This window comes from Rhinatrema bivittatum, chromosome 9, assembly GCF_901001135.1.
Source record: "Rhinatrema bivittatum chromosome 9, aRhiBiv1.1, whole genome shotgun sequence".
Lineage (NCBI taxonomy): Eukaryota > Metazoa > Chordata > Amphibia > Gymnophiona > Rhinatrematidae > Rhinatrema > Rhinatrema bivittatum.
The window spans coordinates 164026546-164052007 of record NC_042623.1 but is presented as its reverse complement, the minus strand read 5'-3'; the positions used below and the strand labels follow the sequence as shown (position 1 = coordinate 164052007).

At 45.7% G+C, this 25462-nt stretch overlaps 1 protein-coding gene across 8 annotated transcripts in view; it reads left to right on the top strand.

The window, feature by feature from the left end:
* GIGYF2 (GRB10 interacting GYF protein 2) overlaps nt 1-25462 on the top strand; it is a 444297-nt gene that overhangs the window by 408900 nt on the left and 9935 nt on the right. For 6 of the 8 annotated variants that reach the window (XM_029616693.1, XM_029616694.1, XM_029616691.1 and 3 more), the window contains 2 exons: nt 8937-9112; nt 19052-19208. In XM_029616693.1, the coding sequence (XP_029472553.1) occupies nt 8937-9112; nt 19052-19208 (333 nt within the window). Of the gene's footprint in view, nt 1-8936; nt 9113-19051; nt 19209-25462 lie in introns of those variants that run through there. The other 2 variants (XR_003858724.1, XR_003858723.1) reach the window with 2 other exon arrangements.

Here is a 25462-nt window from a genome sequence, read left to right as displayed (position 1 = left end):
CATAGATTAATGTAGACATTCATGGTTGCAAGGAAGGTTGGCCTCCAGGAAGGATGTGCGAGTAAAGCTTGCAGGCTCAACAGGTACTAGAGGGAATTGCTTCAGAGATAAGGTAAAAGAGGCTGTGGATATTTTCAAGGTTCACCACACCATGCTTCTTTCCACTACTACTTTCAAACCACCCTCTTTAAGGAAATACCATACTGTGGAAGCCAAAAAGCAGTTTTTCAAGCAAACAGGATGCTTCCAGGGTCCAACTTTTCCCAGGCGACACATGGCTTTGGGCTTCAGGCTTTCACCATCATGAAGACAGAAGCTCTAAGCTGCACACTGCTCCCTAGTCAAAACCAGAGATGGGTTTTTGACTGAATTCAGAGAATATCCAGAAAGTCAGTCCACATTCTAAAGATCTCCCTATGGATGGGAGTATGTTTATATGCATACTTTTGGCTCATTGTAAATTTTGACAGTTGGGACCTTTGCATAATTCCAGAGGGCTGCAATTTACATTTATTGGAACAATTTCCAAATTTACCTCCCAAAAGAGCATTGATGCTTAGCAAAAAAACAGAACCTACTAGACTGGAAATCTCCTCCCTTTCTAGGCCAAAGCAGTTGACTCTGTCCCACTGCAGGAAAGAAGAAAGGGATTTTATTCCAGCTACTTCCTAGTTCCCATGAAAACTGGAGGATGCCATCCTTTCCTAAGCCTTGAACAAATATATCATGAAAGAAAAATTAAAGGTAATTACTCTAAGCACCTTTTAATTCGTCTTCTAAACAGTAGAAACTGGCTGTGGTTTCAAAGGAGGCCTGTACTTGCATGCAGCTACATCCAATTCGGAGGAAGTTTGTGATTCGTCATAGGGAAACCGCGTCTGTTAAAGCATACAGTTTCTGGCCTTGCATCAGCTCTGTGGGTCTTTAAGAAATGTTTAGCTATGGCATTCCTTTGCAGACTAAAGTTTCACATGATTCCCTACTTAGATTGGCTGATCAATGTACCTCTTAGGAAGAGGCAGATAAATCCATGCAGAGCAGCATTTGGCTGCCATTGTTAGTATGGTTTATCAACTACCCTAAATCGAATCTGAGCCCAGCACCTCAGTTCAAATTTACAAGATCTTTGGTTGGCAGTTGCTGTGGAGACAGGAGTTATAAAATATAGGAAAAATCTTCAGGCAGCTTCAAACAAATGCTCATGGTGCCAGGATCCCAGCCCTAGTTCCGAATGAGCTAGAGGCCCAAAACTGAAGCTTTCTGCCTGCCAATAGAATTTCAGTTTTAGTGCTTGCAGTGGAGAAAGTGAGATGGAGTTGGCAGATATTGGGCCATGTAGCCTCAGCAGTCCATGTTATTTCCATGCCACATCTTTTGAAACAAGATGAAACGGGAGTCTCACTGGAACCAAGCCGCTCAAGGACTTCAGGAATGCATCAGTGTTGTGGAACAACTCAGATTCCCTATATTGGTGGTTCTTCCAGTGTGACCATATTAGGAAACATTACATTTCCTAACCTCAAATGAGTCCAACCTGGCTGGGAGCTTATCTAAATGGGCCTCCCACCCATTGTCCTTCTAGGAGAAAAGACTACACATCAGCCATCTGGAGTTAAGAGCAGTAAACTGCACTGTAAAGGATTTCAGAAATCAGGTTACCAATCAAATTGTCCAAGTCCAGACCAATAATCAGCTAACCATGTGCTAGCTCAACAAGCAGGGAGGAGTTGGAGCTCTCAGTTGTGGAGAATCGGACAAGACTATGTAACTGGACCATTTCATACTGGATGACCCTGAGATCCATTTATCTGGAAGAAATAGAAAACCTTGGCAGACATGCTGAGTTGCTAGCTAGATAGACCCTGATGAATTTGTACCTGAGTCAGAGTGCAGCAAGCAGCATCTTTCTTTGGTGAGGAACTTCTGAGATCTATTTGCAGTAACTCAGAACAGAAAGGTACCAGCATTCTCCTCAAGAAGATAGTCAAAAAAGAGTAGACTTGCATTAAATGCCTTCTCATTTGATTGAGGAAAGGGAATTCTGTACGCATATCCGTCAAAACATTTGTGGCAGAAATCTTAGTAAAACTCAGAAGAGACAGGGGGATTATCATTCTTATAGCATCCTCTTGGCCAAGATAGATTTTGAGGGAGTGGGGATTGTTTGGTTGTTTTGACATAGTTTCCTCCTGCTGTTTTGGGCCTCTAGCTCATTCGGAACTAGGGCTGGGATCCTGGCACCATGAGCATTTGTTTGAAGCTGCCTGAGGATTTTTCCTATATTTTATAACTCCTGTCTCCACAGCAACTGCCAACCCTAGTAGATCCGGATAGTAGAAGACCTGACAGCCCTGGAATAGAGCCACCGGTCTGGCCCGACAGATTTGATTTCTAATCTTTCGGGATTTATCCATCAGGAAAATCAAGTTGGATGATTTTCCAATTTTAATAATGCAGAACCAAAGAACATAACTTCATACCAACTTCTAATCTCTTGTCCTCACAGCTTGGATATTGAGAGGCAAGTAATATGTTCCTGTGGTCTCTCCAATACAGTGTCTCAAATGCTTCTGGCTTCTATATTTATGCAGGGTTTGCGTCATTTGAAGCATCCCATCAAACAGTGTCATGTGACCTCAATATGATTAACACAGCTGATGAAAGCCTTTTTGAGCTTCTAGTCTCATTAAAGTACCTGAACTGAAAGGTCACTTTATGTGGCAGTCATCACCCTTTTGTGATGAAATTTAGTATAAGGTGGATAAGAACATAATATGAGAAAGACCATCAGGGCTGGGGCAAGCATATTTGGCACCTTAAGTAAACTTTTGCTCATTCATCCCCTCCCCAACTTAACTACCAGTGGCAGTGGCTCCAGCACAACACTCCTTTTGACTGACACACTGAGCATGCCACTAACCTTGCGTCCACGCAGGATCTTTTCTTCTTTTCCGCGGAGCTGTTGTCTCTCAGATGTGGAGCTCGCGCTGTTTTTCTCTGGAAAACTGCTACGTTTGAGTTTTTTCTCGGGTTTTTTTTTCCCACACCGGGTCCCTTGTCTCTTCCCAGCCTTAGAAGGTGTCGTGGTAATTTTCTGTATTCCCTGCAGTTGATTCCCTATGGTGCCATCCACCATTGTCTGCTGGCCATCGACTGCTTGTCGGTTGTGTTTCAGTATGGCGTCGGGATTTTGGCAATGCCCCTAGTGCCCTCGGACCATGTCGATCACAGATCCCTAGGAGGTCTGTGAGTTGTGCCTGGGGGCGTCGCACGACGTCGGGGAGTGCAAGTTTTGTGACCAGATGACCCCTGAGGGTCACTGTATGAACCTAGATAAAATGGAGAAGTTGTTTGGCCCCAGGAAGTCCAATCCCTCTGTGTCTGGGTCAACTCCTCTGGGCAAGGGGGAACCGGTGGCCACCAGCCCCATCCTGACTCTGCTACTGGGTGTCTCGGGTGGAAATAAGTGCCGGAGACCAGCCTTCCTCTATCTCTTTTCGTTCCAGGTCCGGATCTTCTCCATCTTCCTTGACACTGGGGAAATGCTGGGCCGAGCACTGTGCAAAGTCTAAGAAACACCATCACCAGTCTCAGCCTTCGCATGAGACCAAGCTCGGATGGGCGCTGGCTCCAGCCGAGATGCCCCCAAAGCATCTATTCCGGTGCTGGACATCGGTCTCCCTCGGGGCTCTGAGGGAGATCTTGTCACGCTTTCTCTTCCTTCTCGGGCTGTCCTATCTTTGAAGGCTTTTGAGAAGGAGTTAGAATGCAGAGTACAGCTGGTGCTCGGCCGAGCCCTACAAAACATTGAGCAGCCAGTTCCATCGGGCCTGCCACCGATGTCAGAGCCTGCACCATCGATGCTGGCATCGCTGCTGGAGTGCCTGGACCTTCTCCTCAGTGCGCTACCAACACAGCCGCTACCGATGCCCCAGGTGCCTTCAATGCCCCGTAGGGCACCAGCGCTGCCTCCGGCAGAGACCATTCCCATGACCAATTGTTCAGATGAGAGAGGTCCATTGAGGCTGGTGGGTCTGCCTCCGGTGTTGACCCCATGGCCGGCATTGCCTGAGCCCATTCCGGGTCCCTCGAAGCCCTTGGCGCCCTCAATGTCCTCTGTGCCTTCGGTGCCCCGGGGCTGGGGCATGGTTCAGGCTCCCCCACTGGTGTCCCCTGGCAATCTCCGCATTGAGGACACCCCTATGACCCATGGGGGGATGATGCCTCCAAGTCCTCTTCTGCTGATTCCAAGGACCTGCCCTCCGAGCCGTCACCTCCGGAGGAGTGACGCAGATCCCATCCCAAGGACTTGACATTTGCGGGCTTTGTTTGGGCTATGGCGGAATCCATCCCCTTCCAGCTCCTGATGGAGGAGGATGTCAGTCACAGGATGCTGGAGGTTCTCCAGTTTGTGGATGTGCCTAAGGAGGTGGTGGCTGACCCAGTCCATGACACATTTAAGGATTTGTTTGTCTGGCTCTGGGAGCATCCCATTCTGGTGCCCCCTGTGAACAGGAAGACCGATGCGGTGTACCTGGTTCAACCTACCACAGGGTTTGAGCGGTGTCAGCTCCCACACCAGTCGGTTGTGGTGGAATTCACCTTCAAGAAGGCAAAATGTTCTCGTACCCATGCCTCTGCTTCCCCGGGTCGGGAGCACAGGGCAGTGGATGCCCTGGGCAGGAAAGTCTTCAAGGGCTCAATACTGGCTGCCCATATTGCCTGTTACCAGTTGTATATAACACAGTATTCCCAGAACCTCTGGAAGCAGGTCCGGGAACTGATTGAGCACCTGCTTCAGCCGCTAAAGAGGTGGTCCAGCAGGACTTGGAGTGTGACAGACACAAAGTCTAGTCCACCTATGACATATTTAAAACGGTGGCAAGAGTAGCCGCAGCAGACATTGGTGCCCATCGCATGGCTTGGCTCCGTGCCTCTGCCCGGAAGTTCAGGAAAGGATTGCAGACTTATCCTGTACCGGAGAGAATCTCTTTGGGGATAAAATTAAAGATGAGGTGGCCCAGCTGAAGGATCATCATGAGACCCTCCAGCACCTCTCAGCCAGCACCTCTGACCCATAGTCCTCTGTCAAGAAGCCCTTGTGGCAAGGACCAGGATGCCCCGATTCCTCTCCTGCGGAGGGGGGGACTGGCTTTGCTCCCTTGACCTAAAAGACACCTACTCCCACATCGGGATTTCTCGGGGCCACAGGAAATACCTCCGGTTTGTGGTGGGCAAAGAGCACTTCCAGTATCAGGTGCTACCTTTCGGCCTGGAAAACAGTGTCCTATTGTGGATTGGTAACTGGTTTAAAGACAGGAAAAAGAAAATAGGGCAAATGGTTTGTTTTCCCAGTGAAAAAGGGTAAAAGGTGGACTGCCCCAGGGATCTATACTAGAACGGATACTATTTAACATATTCATAAATGATCTGGAAATGGGAGCAATGTGTGAGGTGATCAAATGTGCAGATAAAATTATTCAGAGCTAAAACAGCAGTGGAATGGGAAGAACTGCAGAATGATCTTGTTAGACTAGGAGACTGGGCATCTGAATGGCAGATGAAATTTAATGTGGAAAAGTGCAAAGTGATGTTCAAGTGCATGATAATAGGATCCATATTGGGACTTAGCACCCAGGAAAAGGACCTTGAAAGCCTCAGTTCTGTGTGCAGTGATGATCAGAAAAGCAAACTGAATGATAGGAAAGTCAAATGGAGAATATCATGATGCTGCTGTATTGATACATGGTGTGACCATGTGTGCAGTTCTGATTGTCCCATTTAAAAAGAAAATAGAAAGAACTAGAGAAGTTACAGAGAGGCAACAAAAAATGGTTAAGGAGCTGGAATGGTTCCCTTATGAGAAAAGATTAAATAGGTTAGAGCTCTTCAGAAGGGGATAAGATAGATGTTTATAAAATTATGAATGGGTGGAACAGATTTCCCTTTTAAATGGTACTAAAACTAAGGGACACTCCATGAAACTAATAAGTAGCAGATTTAAAACGTATCAGAGTATTTTTTTTTTTCACTCAGTGCACCGTCAAGCTGTAGAATTTGTTAGTGGAAGACATGGACAAGGCATCTAGAATATCTGGATTTAAAAGGGCTGTGGACAAGTTCCTGGCAGAAGAGTCTATAAACCATATTTGCCAGGTAGATTTGAGGAAGCCACTACTTATTCCTGGGGGTGAGCAGCAAGAAACTGATCTGCTCTTTGGGATCTGCTGGATACTTGTGATCCAGATTGGCCACTTGCAAATTCAGGATACTGGACTTCATGGACCTTAGGTTTGACCAGTCATGGCATATCGTATGTTCAGTCTTTGGGAGATGGGTTTCTCCAAACCGTGGTTATTCATATCCTATAGGTATAGCTTACTAGTACAATAAGTACTGGCTTTTGGTAGGAGCATAATAGAATTAGAATTTTTTTTTTTTTCATTTTTCTTTCTAGTATCTCCAACAAAAGTCAAGCCTGCCGCACCTAATGTTTTTAAAATATTTTTAAGCTGCTGGCTTGTACAGAATTTGATGTAACAAAGAAAGAGAACTGAATTTTCAGAATATCTTACTTTCATTAAGGAAGATGCAGTTGAGACATATTAAAATGGACTCTTATTTCAGTTTTTTCTGTAGTATTGAAATTGCTGGGGAAGGATGGCATGCAGCAGGAAGTGAGAGAAGCCTATCCCAGAGGTCACTTGGTCTGCTGACGTCCTGGTGCACCTGGTACTTATACCCCTTGAGAAGTAGTATCCATCAATCCTAACTGCTCCAGAAGTTAATTAAAAGGAAAATGACATTTATTTATTTATTTTTAACATTTTTATATACCGACAACCGTTTGCACATCGTATCGGTTTACATAAAACATAGACAGCGTCACCGTAACGACAGGCGTAGCCTTTACAGGGAACATAAAACTATAACAAGAGGCTAAATATAGGATAACTGGATACAATATATTTGAAATACAGATTAACTAGGTACAAAGTTATTGAAGGGATATCTCAGGAAGGATGTTTAGAAGAATATAAAGGGATAAGCTCGGTTATTAAGTTAACAAAAAGCTAGAAAACAAGGCCAAGAAAAACTGTGTCTACAGGTAAATATGTGCAATAAACTTGAAATGTAACTCATATCAATATAGTGTAGAACAACACTCTGCATTCATTCATTCGCATTGTCGGATGGTTCAATTAATGAGGGGTATTTGAGGGGAAGGCCTGTGGAAATAGCCAAGTTTTTAGTTTGTTTTTTTTTAATTTAGGGGTGGAGGTTTCAGTGTGTAAGTCTGGAGGCATGGAGTTCCATAGGGTAGGGCCAGCCAGAGAAAAGACTCTTTTTGTTGTGGAGGTGAGTTTAGGGGATTTGATCGAGAAAATATCTACTTGTTTAAGTTCTGCAATCACCAAACTCAAGCATTAACCACTGTACTAAATGCCTCAGGGATGTATAGTAATTGACCAAATTGTTAGTGAACCAGCATGGGCTGTGCCCCGCCCCTGAAAAAAGTGCCAGGGCTAGGAACTACCCTGGCTCCCAATTACCCAGACCATGGGGTCCTGCATAGCAAAGGGGCAGGAGGGATGCATTTATAATTGATTTTACAGTCTTCTGAGGCAAAAATATTACAACATATATATTATACATGCACTGTTGTGGGGCCAACCAGAAGACCCTGAAAAAAGATACTTGAAACTCATATAGTATTAGGCCAATTGTAATACATGCTGGGTGGCTTGGTCTTCAGAAAACCAGGAGTAGATTTAATTGTTGCTGTTTTGTTGTTATATATATTTTTTACATTATGTCTTAAGTATTTCTTTTTTGTAGGCCATTATTTTGATTAATTGTTTTTGAGTATATGTTTTTGGTTTTTATCCCTGACACTTACGTTTTATTTGTATTAATTGTTTTTAACCTATGAATGTAGAATTGTAAACCGCCTAGGAATGTTGATAGGTAGTCTATAAATTTTTAAAAAATAAATAAACCTTCTACTATAGTAAACAGCACTAACTGCCAGCACTGCAAATATTACACTGTCCCTAAACACCAATACACCTCCTATAAGGAAAACAAAACAAGCCAGGCTGCTAAAGATCTCTACACAAACTACATGCCAGCAGAATACCTCACCTCAATCACACATATAGAAAACAGACTAACTCTTACCTAATACAGAATAAAAACAGCATAAAAAATAAAATGGAAACATGCAGACAAACTGAACTGGAAACCACAAGTCAAGCCCTGCATACAGTACAATAGAAAACCAGAAACATCACCATTCCTCATATAATATCAAACAGTAAAATCATGAAATATAAAACAATCATAATAGTAGAATCATACTAATAAAAGGAGTGAGTAATTTAAATCAGCTGATGAATAGAATAACATCCAGTAATTAAAAACTCATATGCCAATTTTCCAGATATCAGTAAAATAATTCAAAACAGCAGACACATCAAATAACACCCAATAATTAAACAAAAAAATGCCCTACTCTTCATAACTGAGAACTTTTGATTTCCAGATGCCCTAGAGCCTGTTTTCAGGACATTTTTTTATTTATGTACTTAGAATTGTTTGTATTTCTTTCTACTGGGGCTTATGGTTGATGCATTTGTATAGCAGTTTTCAGCTTTCCTTTGCTTTAATTGCCTGTTGGTTGGGAACACCTGACCTCAGTGTCAGTAATTAATGAAATTATGTTGAAGCTTTCATTTGTACATGTATGCATTATTTCAGTGCCTAGTATACTTTCCCATGTCTCGCATCCCATTCTTTCTTGTAACCCATCTCCTTCCCCCTTGTGTTGCAGTCCTTTTGTTTTCTTAGCTTGTTCTCTCTTAAGTGTGTATACCTGCCCACATCTTGCACCCAGTCTGCTCTCACAGTCCCATCTTCTTCCCCTCATGTTGCAGTTCCCACGTTTGTCTGTTTCCTGAAGGAAGTGGAATCCCCTTACGAGGTCCATGACTATATCCGAGCATACCTCGGAGACACCCCAGAAGCCAAGGAATTTGCCAAGCAGTTCTTGGAGCGTCGTGCCAAACAAAAAACTACCCAACAACGGCAGCAGCAACTACAGCAGCAGCAGGTAAATGATGGCAGGCAGCAAGGGAAAATAATCCATAGGGCCAAGTGCCTGGGGGGTAACTCAGATTTTAAAAAATCAAGGAAAGTGTCTAATTACATCTTTTAGATATGTGAAAATCTAGGATGATGATAGTATTTGCATCATTTCAGAATTTTTGCTGTGTAAAATGTTATGAACAGTAATGCAGAAATTGAGTTGGTTTGGTGTTGGGTTTCTCTGAAGACAGGCAGGTTCATTGAGTCTCTCAACTGCAGAGATTTCCCGAAAGCCTTTACTCGGCAAGCACAGGAGTGCCATGGTTCCCCTCAGTTCGATTTTTTTTCTGTCAGAGACTTCAGGTGTTTTGAGCTTTCTTCAGTGGCCCTGTGCCTTTTTGATCAATCTCTTGTCTTTTATTGCTTTAAAACCTTAATAAAACTAAGAAAGAAGGCTGCTCAATTAATCCACACGCAGGTAGCAGCAGCCCGCTGCCATTACACATTACCTGATTGTTTTCTCTGTCGGAGTTTTCTTCGCTGGGCGGAGGAGACGCTGCCTGCCTGAATTGCTGCATTACTTCCGGACTCTGACGTTGGGGGGCGGAGCCTCAAGACGCCTATAACATCGGCGACCCGACTGAAGAGAGTTGCTGCTCAATTAATCCACACGCAGGTAGCAGCAGCCCGCTGCCATTACACATTACCTGATTGTTTTCTCTGTCGGAGTTTTCTTCGCTGGGCGGAGGAGACGCTGCCTGCCTGAATTGCTGCATTACTTCCGGACTCTGACGTTGGGGGGCGGAGCCTCAAGACGCCTATAACATCGGCGACCCGACTGAAGAGAGTTGCTGCTCAATTAATCCACACGCAGGTAGCAGCAGCCCGCTGCCATTACACATTACCTGATTGTTTTCTCTGTCGGAGTTTTCTTCGCTGGGCGGAGGAGACGCTGCCTGCCTGAATTGCTGCATTACTTCCGGACTCTGACGTTGGGGGGCGGAGCCTCAAGACGCCTATAACATCGGCGTCCTAACGGCGCATCCGCCGTCGGCGCTCCGCCAAAGACGCGCGCCTCTTAGGCGCGCGGCTTTGCCGGGCTTCGCCGGGATTCGTCGAGAGACGAGACCTGGAGATCTAACTCGATATTGACAGCCAACGGAGTCTGGATTAAATGGAAGTAACCAAAAGAATACAACATCAAGGTACCTGGTTAAATTACTAACTTACACATTGGTCTTCCTTTTCTCTGGGGGATGCCACACACCAAGAGAAAAGGGAGAATAGTGACTTCAACACCAGCATCTAATGGTAATCAACCGCGTATCACAGATCTTTTTGGGAGAGCCTCTGAATTAACGCCAGGAGCAGATGCCGTTGGAATTTCAGACCAGGAGCAGGGACTGAATTCCCAGGTATACGAAACATCTTTAAGCCCTGGTGCCCCAGACACTCCCGAACCACCGTTTCGGGAATTTGTTCTTGAGGAATCTATTAATACTGCAATGTCAACTAAGGGAAAAGAGGGGGAAGGGAACAAGGAGGGATTGGCGTTAAATGTATTAGAAACATCCTCTGAAAAATTTACATTGGAAGGAATAGGTAACATGATATCTACCATGCAAAAATCTATTAATGATTTGACCTCTATGGTACAAGAAACCTTAAGTAACAATAAAGTCTTGCAGGTTAAAATTGAAAAAATAGATGAAGAAGTTGGAAAATTGGGAACTAAAACTAGTGAATTAGATAAAGTACAGATGAATTTAATTAAATCTGAAAAAATTCATTCTGATAAAATAGAACAACTAGAGAATCAAATCCGAAGAGGGAATTTGAGAGTTTTAAACTTTCCAAAAACCCATCTACTTTCACCTAAAGAACTTTTTAAAAGTTACCTCAAGAATGTGCTAAAATTTACTGATCCTATGATACCAACTATATCTAGGATATACTATATCAGACCTAAAGGTAAAATTGAATCCTCACAAGTACAAGAGCAGGGAGAACAGAATGATGAAGAAGTAGATTTATCAGACTTGTTAGAAAAATCTTCTGACATGCAGATAAACACTAGATTTACATTAATTGTGTCATTTACAGATATATCCCAGAGGGATTCCATACTTAGACTATATTTTAGGAATCAGAATATTAGCTTCCACGGTCAACCGATTAGGATGTTCCCAGATGTAACTTATAATACACAACTGAAGAGGAAAGAATTTCTAACTTTAAGGGAAAAGGTTACTGCGCGTGGGGACAAATTCATGTTGCGTTTCCCTTGCCAATGCATTATAATGCATCAGAACATGCGATATGTCTTTAACCAACCTGAGCAATTGCGTGTATTCCTTGCTTCCTGACCCCTTAGATTCCATTAGTCACTGGGGGAATTATAAAAAGGTTTAAGGCTCTAATTTCTATAAGTTATTTTTTTTTCTTAAAAATAACTGCTCTGTGTTATTAAACCAGACTTTGTAATTACTTCTAATAATTTACTAGGCTTTCACTGTATGTAAAATGATTTCAGGACTGTCATGATCATGTTATGAGATTTTGTGTTTTTATTACATATAGTGTATATCCTTTTGAAAAAATGAAAATTCAATAAATAAATAATAATAAAACTAAGAAAGAATTGGAGAACTAAGATTCTCATAGCTCCTCTTTGTCCCTATGGAAACTGTTCAGGTTGGGAAACTTGCCCAACTTTGATCACTTAGAACAAAGGACTGTTGCTCCACTGCTCATAGCCTGTATATTGAGGGGGAATGGAATCAAGTCTCTGGATCTGTTTGAAAAGATGTCTGAAGTCATTCTGACTTTTAGGAAGCAGTCTAAGAGAAGGACTTTGTGGCTTTAAATGGAGGAGGTTTGTAATCTAGCTCCCTTTTCTGGTCTTGTATCAAATCTGCTTGAGTACCTTTTACATCTTTCAGAGTCTGGCCTTAAAACCAATTCTGTCAAAATTACGCTTGGTGTAATTGAGCCTTATCAACAGTATATAGAAAGAAACCCCTTTTCAGTTCAGCCTTTAGTTAGATTTATGCGGGACTTGCTTCAATTGAAGCCTCTCATCAAGTCCCCCCCAGGTTCGTGGGGCATCATTGTTCTAACCCAGCTAGTGAAAACTCTTTTTGAGCCTCTGGACTCTTGTAAAAAGTCTTAAGTACCTGATTTGGAAGGTCACATTTTGATGATGGTCTCTTCAGCCCATAGAGTTGGAGAGCTCTACGTTCTTCTGACTTATCTACTTTATAATTTATGCCAAAGTGGTAATCTGTATGCATCCCAAATTCCTTTCTGATGTGATTCCACATTTCTACCATAATTATTCAGTGGTTTCCCCCAGCATTTTCCCTTAGGCCACATATTCACAGAAGGTAAACAGACCCTTCACTGTTTGGATTGCAGAAAAGCTGGCATGTTCTTCCTTCAGTAGACTAAAGTGAATAGAAAACAGATTCAACATTTTGCTTCCAAGAAGGGCTAACCTGCGTGTGGTTAGGTGAAGTGCTGGGGGAATGTTCGTGCTTCCTGTCAGCAACTACAGTCTCTTCACTTCCACTGCACCCCAAGGTGGAGGAGATGATGCTAGTGGAGTGGGAGTCCCCTAAGTCAGCACTGAGGGAGGTAAGGCTTTTAGAGGTTATATCTTCTCCTAACCGCCATGCTCCAGAAATTTTCCCACACTTTGACAGTGGACGCCTTGGTCATGGCTGTAACATGCCGTTCCACTATTCCTGTGGAGGACGATGCATCCTTAAAGGATCTTCAGAATCGAAAGATAAAGCCTCTATTGAGGAATTTATTCACTTCTTCAGCGGGAGCCATTCAGATCTTTATTTGTTCCACTTTGGTGGTGCGCGCCCTTCTTTGCTGGATTCAACAGCTCCCAGAGAGTGAAGAAGTAGCGAAGATGGAGTCAGCTGCTGCCTTTTTGGCAGACGTTCTTTATAACATGCTCCGTAGTACTTCTTGTCCAGTGGCTGTATCTCTTGCAGTTTGTAGATTGCTTTGCCTTCATAACTTTGTGAGATTCATGGTCTAAGACCAACTTGGCAAGCTTTCTTTCAAAGGGAGATTGCTATTTGGTGAGGATCTAGACCAATTGGTTAAAAACCTTGATTATCCTAAGCCCCAGCAGTTACCAGAGGAGAAGGGGTGGTGCTTTTATAGAGCCATCAGGGGCTGGGGACAGTTCTGGGATTACTGGCATTATAGGCCCAGTAGACAGTCTTTTGGCAGCTACTCATAATTTTCAAGTGTCCAGATTCAATAAGCCTTTTTCTTTTCTCTGAGAGTGTAGATCTGACTCTGACACTCCTTCAGGTGCCAGATGGCCCACCTCATGAAGGGTTGTGGATCCACTCTTTCCTAATCCTGGTATGCGGCTGCCTGCAAGGGGTTTTCAGGGAGTGGATCCTTATACCTTCAGATCATTGGGTGCTAAAAATTATCCACTCAGGGTATGCTCCTGATCTACAGCAGCCCATTTGAGATCTTTTCATAGTCTCCCCTTGTTCCTTTCTGGCCAAACAATGAATAGTGCGCAAAACCGTGTTGAAGCTCCAATTCTTATAGACTATAGTCCCCATCCCTGCTCTTGAGCTAGGGCAGGCCTGCTATTACATTTACTTCGTGGAGCCCACGAAGGTTGCGTCTTTTCGACCTATCCTGGACCTCAAAGGGGAAAACCGCAGCCTGTGGAATACCCACTTTCGAATGGAAATACTGCACTCTGTACTTGCAGCCATCTGGCAAGGAAAGTACCTCTACTCTCTGGTTTTGTTGGAAACTTACCTGCACATTCCCATCTGGTCGGAGAATCAAAAGTACCTCCATACCTGCATGCTACCGGAACATTTTTAGTTCTGCATGCTGCCTTTTGGTCTCTCAACTACATCCCAGTATTCACCAAGATGATGGTGGTGGTTGCAGTGGCCTTGAGATGTGAAGATGATATGGTCCATCCGGGTGAAATCTCACCAAGAAGCGGAGCAAGTGTCCGGCAGGGTAGTTCATCTTTTAGAAGGCTAGGGCTGGGTGGACAATTTTGCGAAAAGCAAGCTTTAGCCCATGCAGTCCCTGGACTATTTGGGAGCACACTTTGACAGACAGAGTGACCAATTTGGTTTTTTTTACGAATGATAGAGTAACCAAGGTGGTTCAACATGTCCGGAGGTTGTTGGATCTCCCACCATTTGGGACTCTCTGCAGTTGCTCTGATTGATAACAACAACGCTGGATCTCATCCCTTGGGCCAGGGTGCAAATGAGGCCTCTCTTTTGACTCGCTGGTCTCCTCAGGCGCAGGATTATGGAGTGCGGCTGCTCCTGCCAACATCTGTTTGAAAATCTCTTCACTGGTGAATGAATCCTTCGCACCTGCTGAAGGGTGTCAGTTTGGTTACGCCTCTCTGGATTCTGATAATGACAGACACCAGTCTGGTTAGTTGGGAAGTGCATTGTCATCAAATGATTTAGGTCTGTTGGTCTCCAGGGGGAGGCCTCATGATCCATCAACAGGTTGGAGACTAGGACCATTCAGCTGGCCTTACTTAATTTCCTCCCAGTTATGCAGGGCAAAGCTATCCAGGTTCTGTCAGGCAATGACACAGCAGTGTGGTGTATGTGAATTGGCAAGGGGGAACCAAAAGCCGGGGAGTATCAGAGGAGATGAACCTTCTTTTTCCCTGGGCAGAAGAACACCTCCAGTTGCTGACAGTGGCACACATTGCCAGTCAGGAAGAATGTGCAAGCGGACTATCTCAGCAGGACACTTCTGGACTCATGGGAGTGGGAGTTAAGTCCGGCAGCCTTCCAGTTGGTCACCCACCAGTGGGGTTGACCGCAAATGGATCTAATGGCGATGTGACGGAACTCAAAAGTACATTGGCTCTTCAATTGGCAGAGAGAGCCAGGTTCCTTGGGGATTGATGCTCTAGTGCAGCCTTAGCCTACAGGGGAGCTCCTTTACATATTTCTCCCATAGCCGCTCACAAGCAGAGTGCTTCGGCGAGTGCAAATGGAAGGCAATCGTGTCATCTTGATTGCATTAGATTGGCCGTGCACACCCTGGTATAACAACCTGATGCGACTCAAGGTGAACCATACCTTGCATCTCCAGGGGCCTCCAGGATTGCTGATTCAAGGACCAGTGATCATGGCTGACCTGACTCCATTTTATCTTACTCTTGAGCGGAAGCTGAGGAAAGGATGTTCTTCCTCAGTAATTTCCACCCTGTTAAACGTGAGAAAATCTTCCATGTGTTTGAGTCCTTTTGTGAGTCCTAAGTCTGAGTCTTCTGGCTTCAAGGGTGGGGGGGCTAGATAAGGGCCTGGCCTTGAACTCCCTGAAGTTTCAGGAAACAGCTATTTCCTGTTTTCATGGAAGACAGGGCACAGTGATTAGCGGCTCACCCAGATGTTTGTCGGTTTCTTCAGAGAGTCAAGAGATTGCAGCCTTCTTTTCTCCCACTTGTTCCTTCCTGGGGCTTTAATTTGATGTTGAGGGCCCTGCCAAGGTCTCCCTTTGAGCTGCTAAAACAGGCATCTTTGAAGGATCTGTCTTTGAGTGCAGCCTTTTTGGTCACCATCTGTTCTGATAGGTGTATTTTGTAGCTACAGTGATCCTTTTTTGCTCATTTCTGCAGATGCAGTCACCTTCCGTTTAGTACCTTCTTTTCATCTGAAGGTCAACTCCGCCTTCCATATTAAGCAGGTGGTGTCTTTGCCAGCTTTTTCACATAAGGAGTGTACGGGCAAATATCAATCCCTTCTGTGTTTGAGTATTCGGAGATTAATCATCAGGTATCTGGAGGTGATGAATGCCTTTCATAAGTCAGATAGACTGTTTGTCTTTTTGGGGGTCCGCATAAAAGTGAGACAGTATCTAACACTACTTTGGTTGATTGGATAAAAGAGATTGTCTCAATGTACATCCTGCAGGGTAAAACGCCTCCAGAGTTGGTTCACGCGCACTGTACCAAAGCGCAGTTATCCTCTTGGGTGGAGGTTCAGGCGCTGCCACCTGTGGACATTTGTAAGGCGGCCATTTAGTTGTCTTTGTATACCTTTGTGAAGCATTACTGGCTGAATGTTCTGGCCAAAGAGGACTTGGCCTTTGGGGCTGGGGTTCTCAAGGCAGCCCTTGCTTCTTCCCACCCTAATAGGTAGGGCTTTGGTGCTTTCCACCTGTATGGGACTAGACTGGTGTAGCAGGAAGAAGAAATTTTCTTACCTATTCATTTCTTTTCCATTAGTTCTGCTACACCAATCCAGGACCCTCCCAGGAAGTGGGACCATCTAACTTTTGGGACTAGGATTTCTTCAGTCTGTTGCCTAGCTGTACTTAGTTTGGTGTTTATCCTTCTTTCCTTCTACTTACCAGATAGATTGGAAGTCTCAGTGAATCTTTTTCTCAGGTTCAATTTGGAGATTTCTTGGGTTCAATTATTGAGTCCGATCTATGACTGCTGCTCTGTACCACCCCTATGTAGGTGGGGATGATGTCACAAGAAAAAGTCTGTGTTCTCTGCCTCCATCTGCTGGTTGGAAGAAACAGCATATCTGTATGGGACTAGACTAGTGTAGCAGGACTTAATGGAAAGGAAGTTAACAGGTTTGAAAATTTCTCCTTTGTATCTCTTAAATTTGTGTGTGTAGGCTATCAATAATTACAATGAATACCTTTATACAGACAAACCGTTTTACAAGTATCTATTTTTAGCAGTGTGACTTACCCCAGTTGAAGGAAACAGGACTTAATGAAAATTCTGTATAATCAAATTGTGCAACATTTTCACAATTAATATATTCTTGTGGACTGTACATATACCTGTGATAGGGTATATCATTTCTGGTTGCTAATTTGCCACTGGTGAATCAAATCTGGTAAAGGATTCCAGCTGGAGTGGTGCATGGGGCTTGTGAGGGCTTACACAAGAGCTGTTAAGAAATAGACTATAGGAGGATGCCACAGAGCAAGATGGGACAGGAGAGAGAGGAAAAACTGAGAACAAAGGGGGAAAAGGGTGAGGAGAAGAATCCAGGATCTTGCACTGTGGGAAAGAGGAGGGCGGGAAAGGACCAGATAAGCGCTACATGGGGGAAGGAGGAAATGGGGAGTAAAAATCTAAGCAAGAAAAGATGCAGGGCATTATGAATCATTTTCTGGAACTTATGAATTCCAGAAATCACTTTGTATGCAGATAGGTGCCATCAACAAGGCGCGGGCCTCATCCTTTCTACTTACATTGTTGTGGCACCTAAATGCACAAAAGGTGTATTTCCTAGCGTGTAGCAGATGGACTCAGGACCAATGGGTATAGTGTACTCCTGATAGCAGATGGGAGACGGAATCGGATTTCAAAGCTGACGTCAGCCTACATATACCCGTGCAGGAAGCTCAGTTCTTAAGTATTTCTCCGTCTCCTAAGCAGATAGGGATACTACACACTCTAGAGAATAGTGTTAGCAATTTTAGACCATCCAGATGTTCTCACTTCCTGAGAGGGGTCAAACAAATCCGACCACCATTAAAGTGTCTGGTGCCCCTATGGAATCTCAATCTAGTACTAGACTTTCTAGCGGGAACTTCCTTCAGACCAACACGCAGCCTGTCACTACAGCTCCTGACCTTGAAGACTGCATTCCTAGCCGAGCTTCAAGTGCTATCCTGTCGGGAACCGTTCCTCAGGTTCACACCAGGAGCCATACAGCTACGCACTGTCCCCTCCTTCCTACCGAAATTGGTTTCTCAGTTTCATCTAAACAAAACCATCTCGCTGCCATCTCCAGATGAACATAAGGACTCTGAAGACTCATGCCTTCTTTGTCATCTAAACGTCAGCAGACTGTTAATCCGATACCTGGAAAGATCAGAATCTGTGCAAAAGACGGACCACCTATTCGTCCATCACAGCGGGAAGAAACGGGGAAGCAGCCTCGCAGGCAACCATAGCCTGCTGGATCAAAGAAGTAATCAAGGCGGCCTACGTAGAGGCAGGGAAGCCGCCACCTCTGCAAGTCAAAGCCCATTCAACAAAAGCCCAGGCAGTGTCCTAGGCGGAAACCAAGATGCTGTCGCCCGCCAAGATCTGTCAGGTGGCGACATGGTCCTCCATACACACCTTCTCCAGGTTCTACCGCCTGGATGTCCAGACCCGGGAGGACACAACCTTTTGCAAGGGCAGTACTAAGTGGGCCACGGGCAGCCTCCCGCCCTGTTTGGGAGTAGCTTTTTACATCCCATTGGTCCTGAGTCCATCTGCTACACGCTAGGAAATGGAGAAATTACTTACCTGATAATTTCGTTTTCCTTAGTGTAGACAGATGGACTCAGCACCCCGCCCACGGCTGCCCCAGAATCTGGGAACCTCGAGTGACAAACCCCGAGAACAAGACAAACACGGGTAAGCCAGGTATTACCCCTAGTTCAATCACCCATAGTTGCCTGGTGTCTGCGTTATTCGGTTGAGTGCAGTGGCAGTCTCCAGTTTGGAAATAGTTGAACCAGTCCTAGTTAATCAAGTTATTAAAGTATTCATATATCCACAATTGCTTTTCGAGGAGAATACTGAAGAGCTGAGCTTCCTGCACGGGTATATGTAGGCTGACGTCAGCTTTGAAATCTGACTCCGTCTCCCATCTGCTATCAGGAGTACACTATACCCTTTGGTCCTGAGTCCATCTGTCTACACTAAGGAAAACGAAATTATCAGGTAAGTAATTTCTCCACTATTGCCAACATAACAATTCGTAGCACCTTCATATGTACTGGAAAACACTGATTGAATTCCTCTTTGAACCCACCCGCACACATCCCATTCCCCTACTGCATGAGCAAGTCTGGTGAGTGCAAATATTATTGGCTGATGCAATTGGATGTAAAATGTTCCTGCTGTGTGTAATGATGAGATCTGGGTTCACGCCTGTAACTGAGTTTTTCTATGTTGTAGGATTCATTGTGGGGGATGAACCATAGTGCACTGCAGTCAGTCTTTCAGACCAATCATAGCAACAGCAACAACCAGCAATCCAACTTCGAGACTGCGCAGTGTGCCAGCAAGAAGAAAAAGAAGCAGAAAATGGTGCGGGCAGATCCCAGCTTGTTAGGTAAGTGGGATACCTAACTATTTGCCTTTGCTTTTCCTGTAACAGTAAATTTAAAATTAAAGTTAGTTAAATGTTGTAAAATAGCAGGGGCTGCCTTTGGCTTTAGCTATTTGCTTCTCCTACTAACAGAAACCATCTTAAGTCACAGCAGAGCAATGATCACAAAATAAAGTATTCTCTCAGACCCTGAATTGCTATAATGTTATATGGGCCAAAGGACATGGTAAAAATAATTAGATGCCATAAAGATGGCAAGAAAAGAAGGGATGTGGGCTATATATGGTCTAGATTTTCCATTTGTAACATCCTCAGTACTAAAGATCTATTATCAGATTCTGTCGTCTTAAGTATCCAGTTATACAGACCATTGCATTCATAATGAAAAATGTCCTTTGTAGTACATTCTAAGGTAATAGAAAATACATTCCCTGTACATACCCGAATCAGTCTAGACTCCCTCCAGCAGATTGAGACAGAAAAGTTTGAACAGACTCTGCCTTATACCCTGAGGTGCCACCTAGAGTCTGTCAGTATTTCTCTGTCTCCAGCAGTTGGTGGAGGTGCAAATCCCTTCAGTCTGGATTAGCTAGAAATATTTAAATAATAATAATAGATAGTTTAAAAAGAAAAAGAAGACATTGCAGAAGAAGGAATAAGGAACTTTAAGCCTCCCAGGGGGTTGCCAGGTCCTGGTGAGACCATCCCCTCTGGTATTTGAGGCTGAAGAGCAGAGAGTTGAGAACCCAGTAACCTGCCCTCTGGTCAGTTTTCTGAGGGTGATACCAGGGAGCCCGGTTCACTCACCCTCAGAGGGAGACAGGTCCTGCTTGTTATTTTTTTGAATAAAAAAACCGTGAAATACTACAGCACTGAGGTAATTGTTGTTTGCCCTTCTGTCCGACAGCCTCTCCAGACCTCTCTGTTCTCCCCCACTGCTGGCTACCTGCCAGATTACCGCGTCTTCTTCCCTGCTGCGGTTACATTCTTTTTTTTTTAGCACCGTTAATCATGCCTCGTGGGACAGCCTGCAGCGCCTGTGGCAGTGCACGCACATGGCTCTCTTGAGCCGGGATTTGCTCCAAGTGCACCCACCCAGGGGGGCGGGCACCTCGGGATGGCAGAGACTGCGATTCCTGGAGTCACCGAGAGCCTGAGAGGCTCGATTGGCCACATCAGCCTGCAGACCCGTTCCTTCTGAGTACGGGAACGGCAGCCATTTTAAAAGTTTTTGCAGCACAGGAGCAGGCTGCTTTGGGGGAGGGAAATTCACCACCACCGCTATCGCCATGGCCTGGAGCCCCAGGTGGGGGGCGTTGGGCCAGCTGATCGTGAGAACTCGTCGGAGGAGGGCCCAGGGGGGGACTCAGATTCTTCTTCCTCATTCTCTGAATTCGTTTTGCTTCTCCACAAAGCCTTTAAGGCTCAGAAGGCAGCTAGAAAGCATGATAGCAAGCCTGCTTGCTCAGCCCCAGCATCCTTGGAGGGGGGCAAAGGGGTTGATTTGACCCATAAGCATACCAAGCCCCCCGGGGGGCAGGTTCAGCGAAACCTAAACAGCCGCTCAGATCAGTATACTGTCCTAAGGACATTTCGTCTCCGGACACTTCCGATAAGGATGAGGCCCCTCTCCTAGATCCTCAGGGCCTGGACGTGGATCCAGACAGTCAGCCTCAGCCTTCCAAGTAGACGGGCACGCCGATGATTGAGGGGATGACCCAAAGGTGGTCCAGTTGTTCCATAAGGATGAATTGAGTTCTCTTATTCCCACTATTCTGGAGGTTCCTCAGGAGGACGTGCGGCTAGGAACCGTGGATCCGGTGATGGTTGGTCTCAGGGGACCAACTCGTTCTTTCCCCTTTCATTTGTCGGTTACTGACCTGTTGTTTCGAGAGTGGGACACTCCAGACTTAGGCTTGAAAGTCAGCCAAGCTATGGACAAATTATATCCCTACCAGAAGACGCTTTGGACCTCCTCAAGGTGCCTAAGGTGGATGCAGCGGTCTCTGCAGTGACAAAGACCACTATCCTGGTGACAGGAGCCACGGCACTTAAGGATTTACAGGACCACAAATTGGAATTGCAGCTAAAGAAGATTTTTAAAGTGTCAGCTCTGGGAGTCCATGCCACCATGTGCATCGGTTTTGCACTGAGAGCCAGCCTCCATTGGGTGCAGCAATTGCAGTCATTAGCATCCCTTTCGGACGCAGATGCGGTTCAGGCTAGTCGGCTGGAGGCCGCGGTCGCTTACAGTGCGGATGCGCTGTATGATCTGCTTCGTACTTCAGGCAGGACTATGGTTTCAGCGGTCTCTGCCCGCAGGCTCCTATGGCCCAGGAACTGGTCCGTGGAAGTTTCTTCAAAAGCCCAGCTGGGATCCTTGCCCTTTAAGGGGAAGTTACTGTTCGGCCAAGAGTTAGAGGACATGATTAAGTCTCTGGGAGAAAACAAGGTCCATAAGTTACCAGAGGATAAACCCAGGATGAGGGGATCCTTTCCCCAGCGATCGAGATTCCAGGGGAATTGCTGTTTTCTATCCACTAGATCTTCGTCCCGACAGGGTCCTAGCTGGCAACATTCCTGGAATCAGTTCTTTCGAGGCTAACGTCCTGTAGAGATGGAGCCCCACAGGCGCATGGGGGACTCAAGTCCGACCAATGAAGCGATGCCGGTTCACTCCTCCACACCAAAGATAAGGGGGCAGGTTGTCCCTTTTCCTAGAGGAGTGGACCACTTTGACCTCAGACCAGTGGGTCCTCAATATAATAGAACAAGGCTATGCTTTAGATTTTGCTCGATCACTCCAGGAGCGATTTCTGGTTTCTCCGTGCTCTTACGAACAAAAGCGTCTGGCTGTGTGTGACACCCTAAGACGACTGCAGGACTTGGGCGCTGTAGTTCCAGTCCCCGCGGGAGAGCTGAGGCGGGGTAGCTACTCCATTTACTTCGTAGTACCCAAAAAGGAAGGCACCTTTCGTCCCATCCTCGACTTAGAGAGTCAATCTGGTTCTAAGGGTGCCTCGATTTCACATGGAAACTCTTCAGTCTGTGATAGTGTCCATTCACAGAGGAGCGTTCTTGGCATCCCTAGACCTTACCGAGGCATATCTACACATAGCCATCTGCCCAGATCATCAAAAGTATCTGCGGTTCGCAATCCTCTGGCATTACTTCCAATTTTGTGCTCTACCCTTCGGGCTGGCAACAGCGCCCAGGGTATTCACCCAAAGTAATGATGGTAGTGGCAACGGCTCTCCAGAGAGAGGGTGTTCTGGTACATCCTTATTTGGACGATTGGCTGATTCGAATGAAATCAAAGGACCATTGCCAGAAGGCGGTACACCAGGTCCTACAGCTGTTGAGCTCGCTGGGCTAGGTTGTCAATCCAGTCAAGTCATCTAGATCCCTCCCAGTCTTTGGAGTTTTTGGGTGCTTGGTTCGATACCATCTTGGGCAAGGTTTTCCTTACCGAGGAGCAAATTACCAAGGTGCAGACTCAGGTGGAGGCCTTGCGATCCATGCCTCATCTCAGAGTCTGGCATTATTTACAGGTTCTTGGTTCGATGGCTTACACTCTCGACCTAGACCCATGGGCCTTTGCGAATATGAGACTTCTGCAGTCCTCATTACTCTCCCGTTGGAATCCGCTCTCAGAACAGTTTCACCTTCTTCTACCCCTTACGGACTCGGCGTGTTCCAGTCTTGTATGGTGGCTCCTCCCGGGCAACCTGCATCGGGGAGTGGACTTGGAGAAACCCTCTTGGACAGTGGTGACCACAGATGCGAGTCTCTCTGGTTGGGGAGCGGTTTGACAGGGAACAGTGGTGAAAGGCCAATGGTCAAGAACGGAGTTCTCTTGGTCAATCAATCGGTTGGAGACCAGAGCGGTTCGGCTAGCTCTGCAAGTCCTCTTTCCCTTTGTAAAGAGGACTTCAGTAAGAGTTCTCTCCAACAATGCGACAACGGTGGCCTACATCAATTGATCAGCTGAGTGGAACAACACCTGTACAAGATAGCAGCCTCTCACATAGCCGGAATGGACAATGTGCAAGCCGATTACCTCAGCCACCACCAGCTGGACCCAGGGGAGTGGGAACTCTCCGAAGAGGCCTTTTGTCTCCTATGCACCCACTGAACCACGCTCTCCATGGACCTGATGGCGACATTTCGCAATGCCGAGGCCCCCTGATTCTTCAGTTGATGCCAGGAGCGGAGGGCATAAATGCCCTGGTCCTTCCCTGGCCGAAGGACATTCTGCTGTATGTGTTTCCGCCTTGGCCGTTGGTTGGCAAGGTGCTGCGTCGCATCGAAACTCATCCGGGCGAAGTAGTGCTAGTGGCGCCAGAGTGGCCGTGTTGCCCATGGTTTGCGGACCTCGTGAATTTAGCAGTAGAAGGACCTCTGAGGTTTCATCCGTCTCCGAACCTTCTGCACCAAGGTCCCATTTATTTACAAGAAGCAGATCACTTCTGTCTAGTGGCATGGCTTTTGAAAGGCGGAGATTAAGGAGTAAGGGTTACTCGGATGTAGTGATTGCCATGCTCTTACAATCTCTCAAACCTTCTACTTCCAATGGCGTACGTCAGAGTTTAGAGTGTTTTTGAGACCTGTCTGGACCATGAGGTGGAACCATCCAGGGCTTTGGTTGCAGATGTTTTGGCCTTTTTACAGGCAGGGCTAGTTAAAGGGTTGGCTTTTAATTCCCTAAGAGTCCAGGTGGTGGCCCTTGGTTGTTTTCGGGATAAGGTGCACAGCGTTGCCCTAGCATCCCATCCAGATGTAGCTCGTTTTTGCGTGGGGCCAAACATCTGTGTCACCGGTCTGGAACACCTGGTCCTCCATGCCGTTTGTAATGCTCCTTGCAAGCCATTGAAGCGAACGACTCTGAAGGATCTGACCTTGAAAGTGGTCTTCTTAATGGCTATCTCCTCAGCAAGGCGTGTATCGGAGCTTCAGTCCTTATCTTGCAGTGAGCCCTTCCTAAGGATTACAGAGGCAGGAGTCTCCTTGCGGCCGGTTCCCTCCTTTCTCCCGAAAGTGGTGTCCTCTTTTCATTTGAATCAGTCGGTGGAGCTCTCGCCTTTGCAGACCTGGATTCTTCTACTACTGAGTCTAGGGATCTGCAGACATTGGATGTGAAACGAGCACTGTTGCGTTACTTGGAAGTTACGAATAGTTTCCGTCTCTCGGACCACCTTTTCGTCCTGTGGAGTGGCCCCAGGAAGGATCAAAAAGCTTCAAGGGCCACTATTACGCGTTGGCTAAAGGAAGCTATTATCTAGGCATATGTAGTTCAGGGCCATCCAATCCCGATTGGTCTTCGAGCTCATTCTTCTCGGTCACAAACAGCCTCATGGGCAGAATGTTAACAGGTGTCGCTGCAGGAAATTTGTCAGGCGGCTACTTGGAAATCTACACACACTTTTGCCAGACACTATTGCCTGGATATCTGGGCACCAGAGCCCAGTTGCTTTGGGGCTAGTGTGCTCCGAGCGGGACTCTCTCAGTCCCACCCCGGGTAGGGAAGCTTTGGTACATCCCGGGAGTCTGGACTGATCTGGGTACATACAGGGAAAGGAAAATTGGTCCTTACCTGCTAATTTTCGTTCCTATAGTACCACGGATCAGTCCAGAGTCCCGCCAATTTCAGAGTTGGGGAAAACGGAGAGTCCACTCGGTTGTTAGTTCTTTTATATTCTGCAGATTTATAACATGTTCTTACATGTACACCTTACAGGGTGTGAGTATGGGCAGGTTTTCTTTAGTAACGTTACAGGTTTCATTCCCTCTGCTCTTCGGGGGAAGTTATTATAGTGAAAGTTATGGTTTAACCTTTCTGCTTGGGTACATGTAATACTGACAAGACTCTAGGTGGCACCTCAGGGTATAGGGCAGGGTCCATTCAAACTTCTCTCTCTCCATCTGCTGGAGGGGAGGCAAAACCCAGGAGTCTGGACTGATCCGTGGTACTACTGGAACGAAAATTAGCAGGTAAGGACCAATTTTCCTATATCATTGAATTGGCTATAATGTTTTGTGGGGTAATGTTTTCCCATTTGAGACATAATTTGAGAAAAACTAAAGACCAGATATGCCTGTCTTTATTTTGATTACTTTTTGAATGCAAAAGGTTCAGGAATCCTGATTTCTTTTTACTTTCAGTAACCTATTTCGTTGGTAGGAGTTCAACTCACTTGTCAGAGTACTGCATCCAGAGAATTCTTGAACACGCTCTCAATTTTGTTTTGACATCCTAA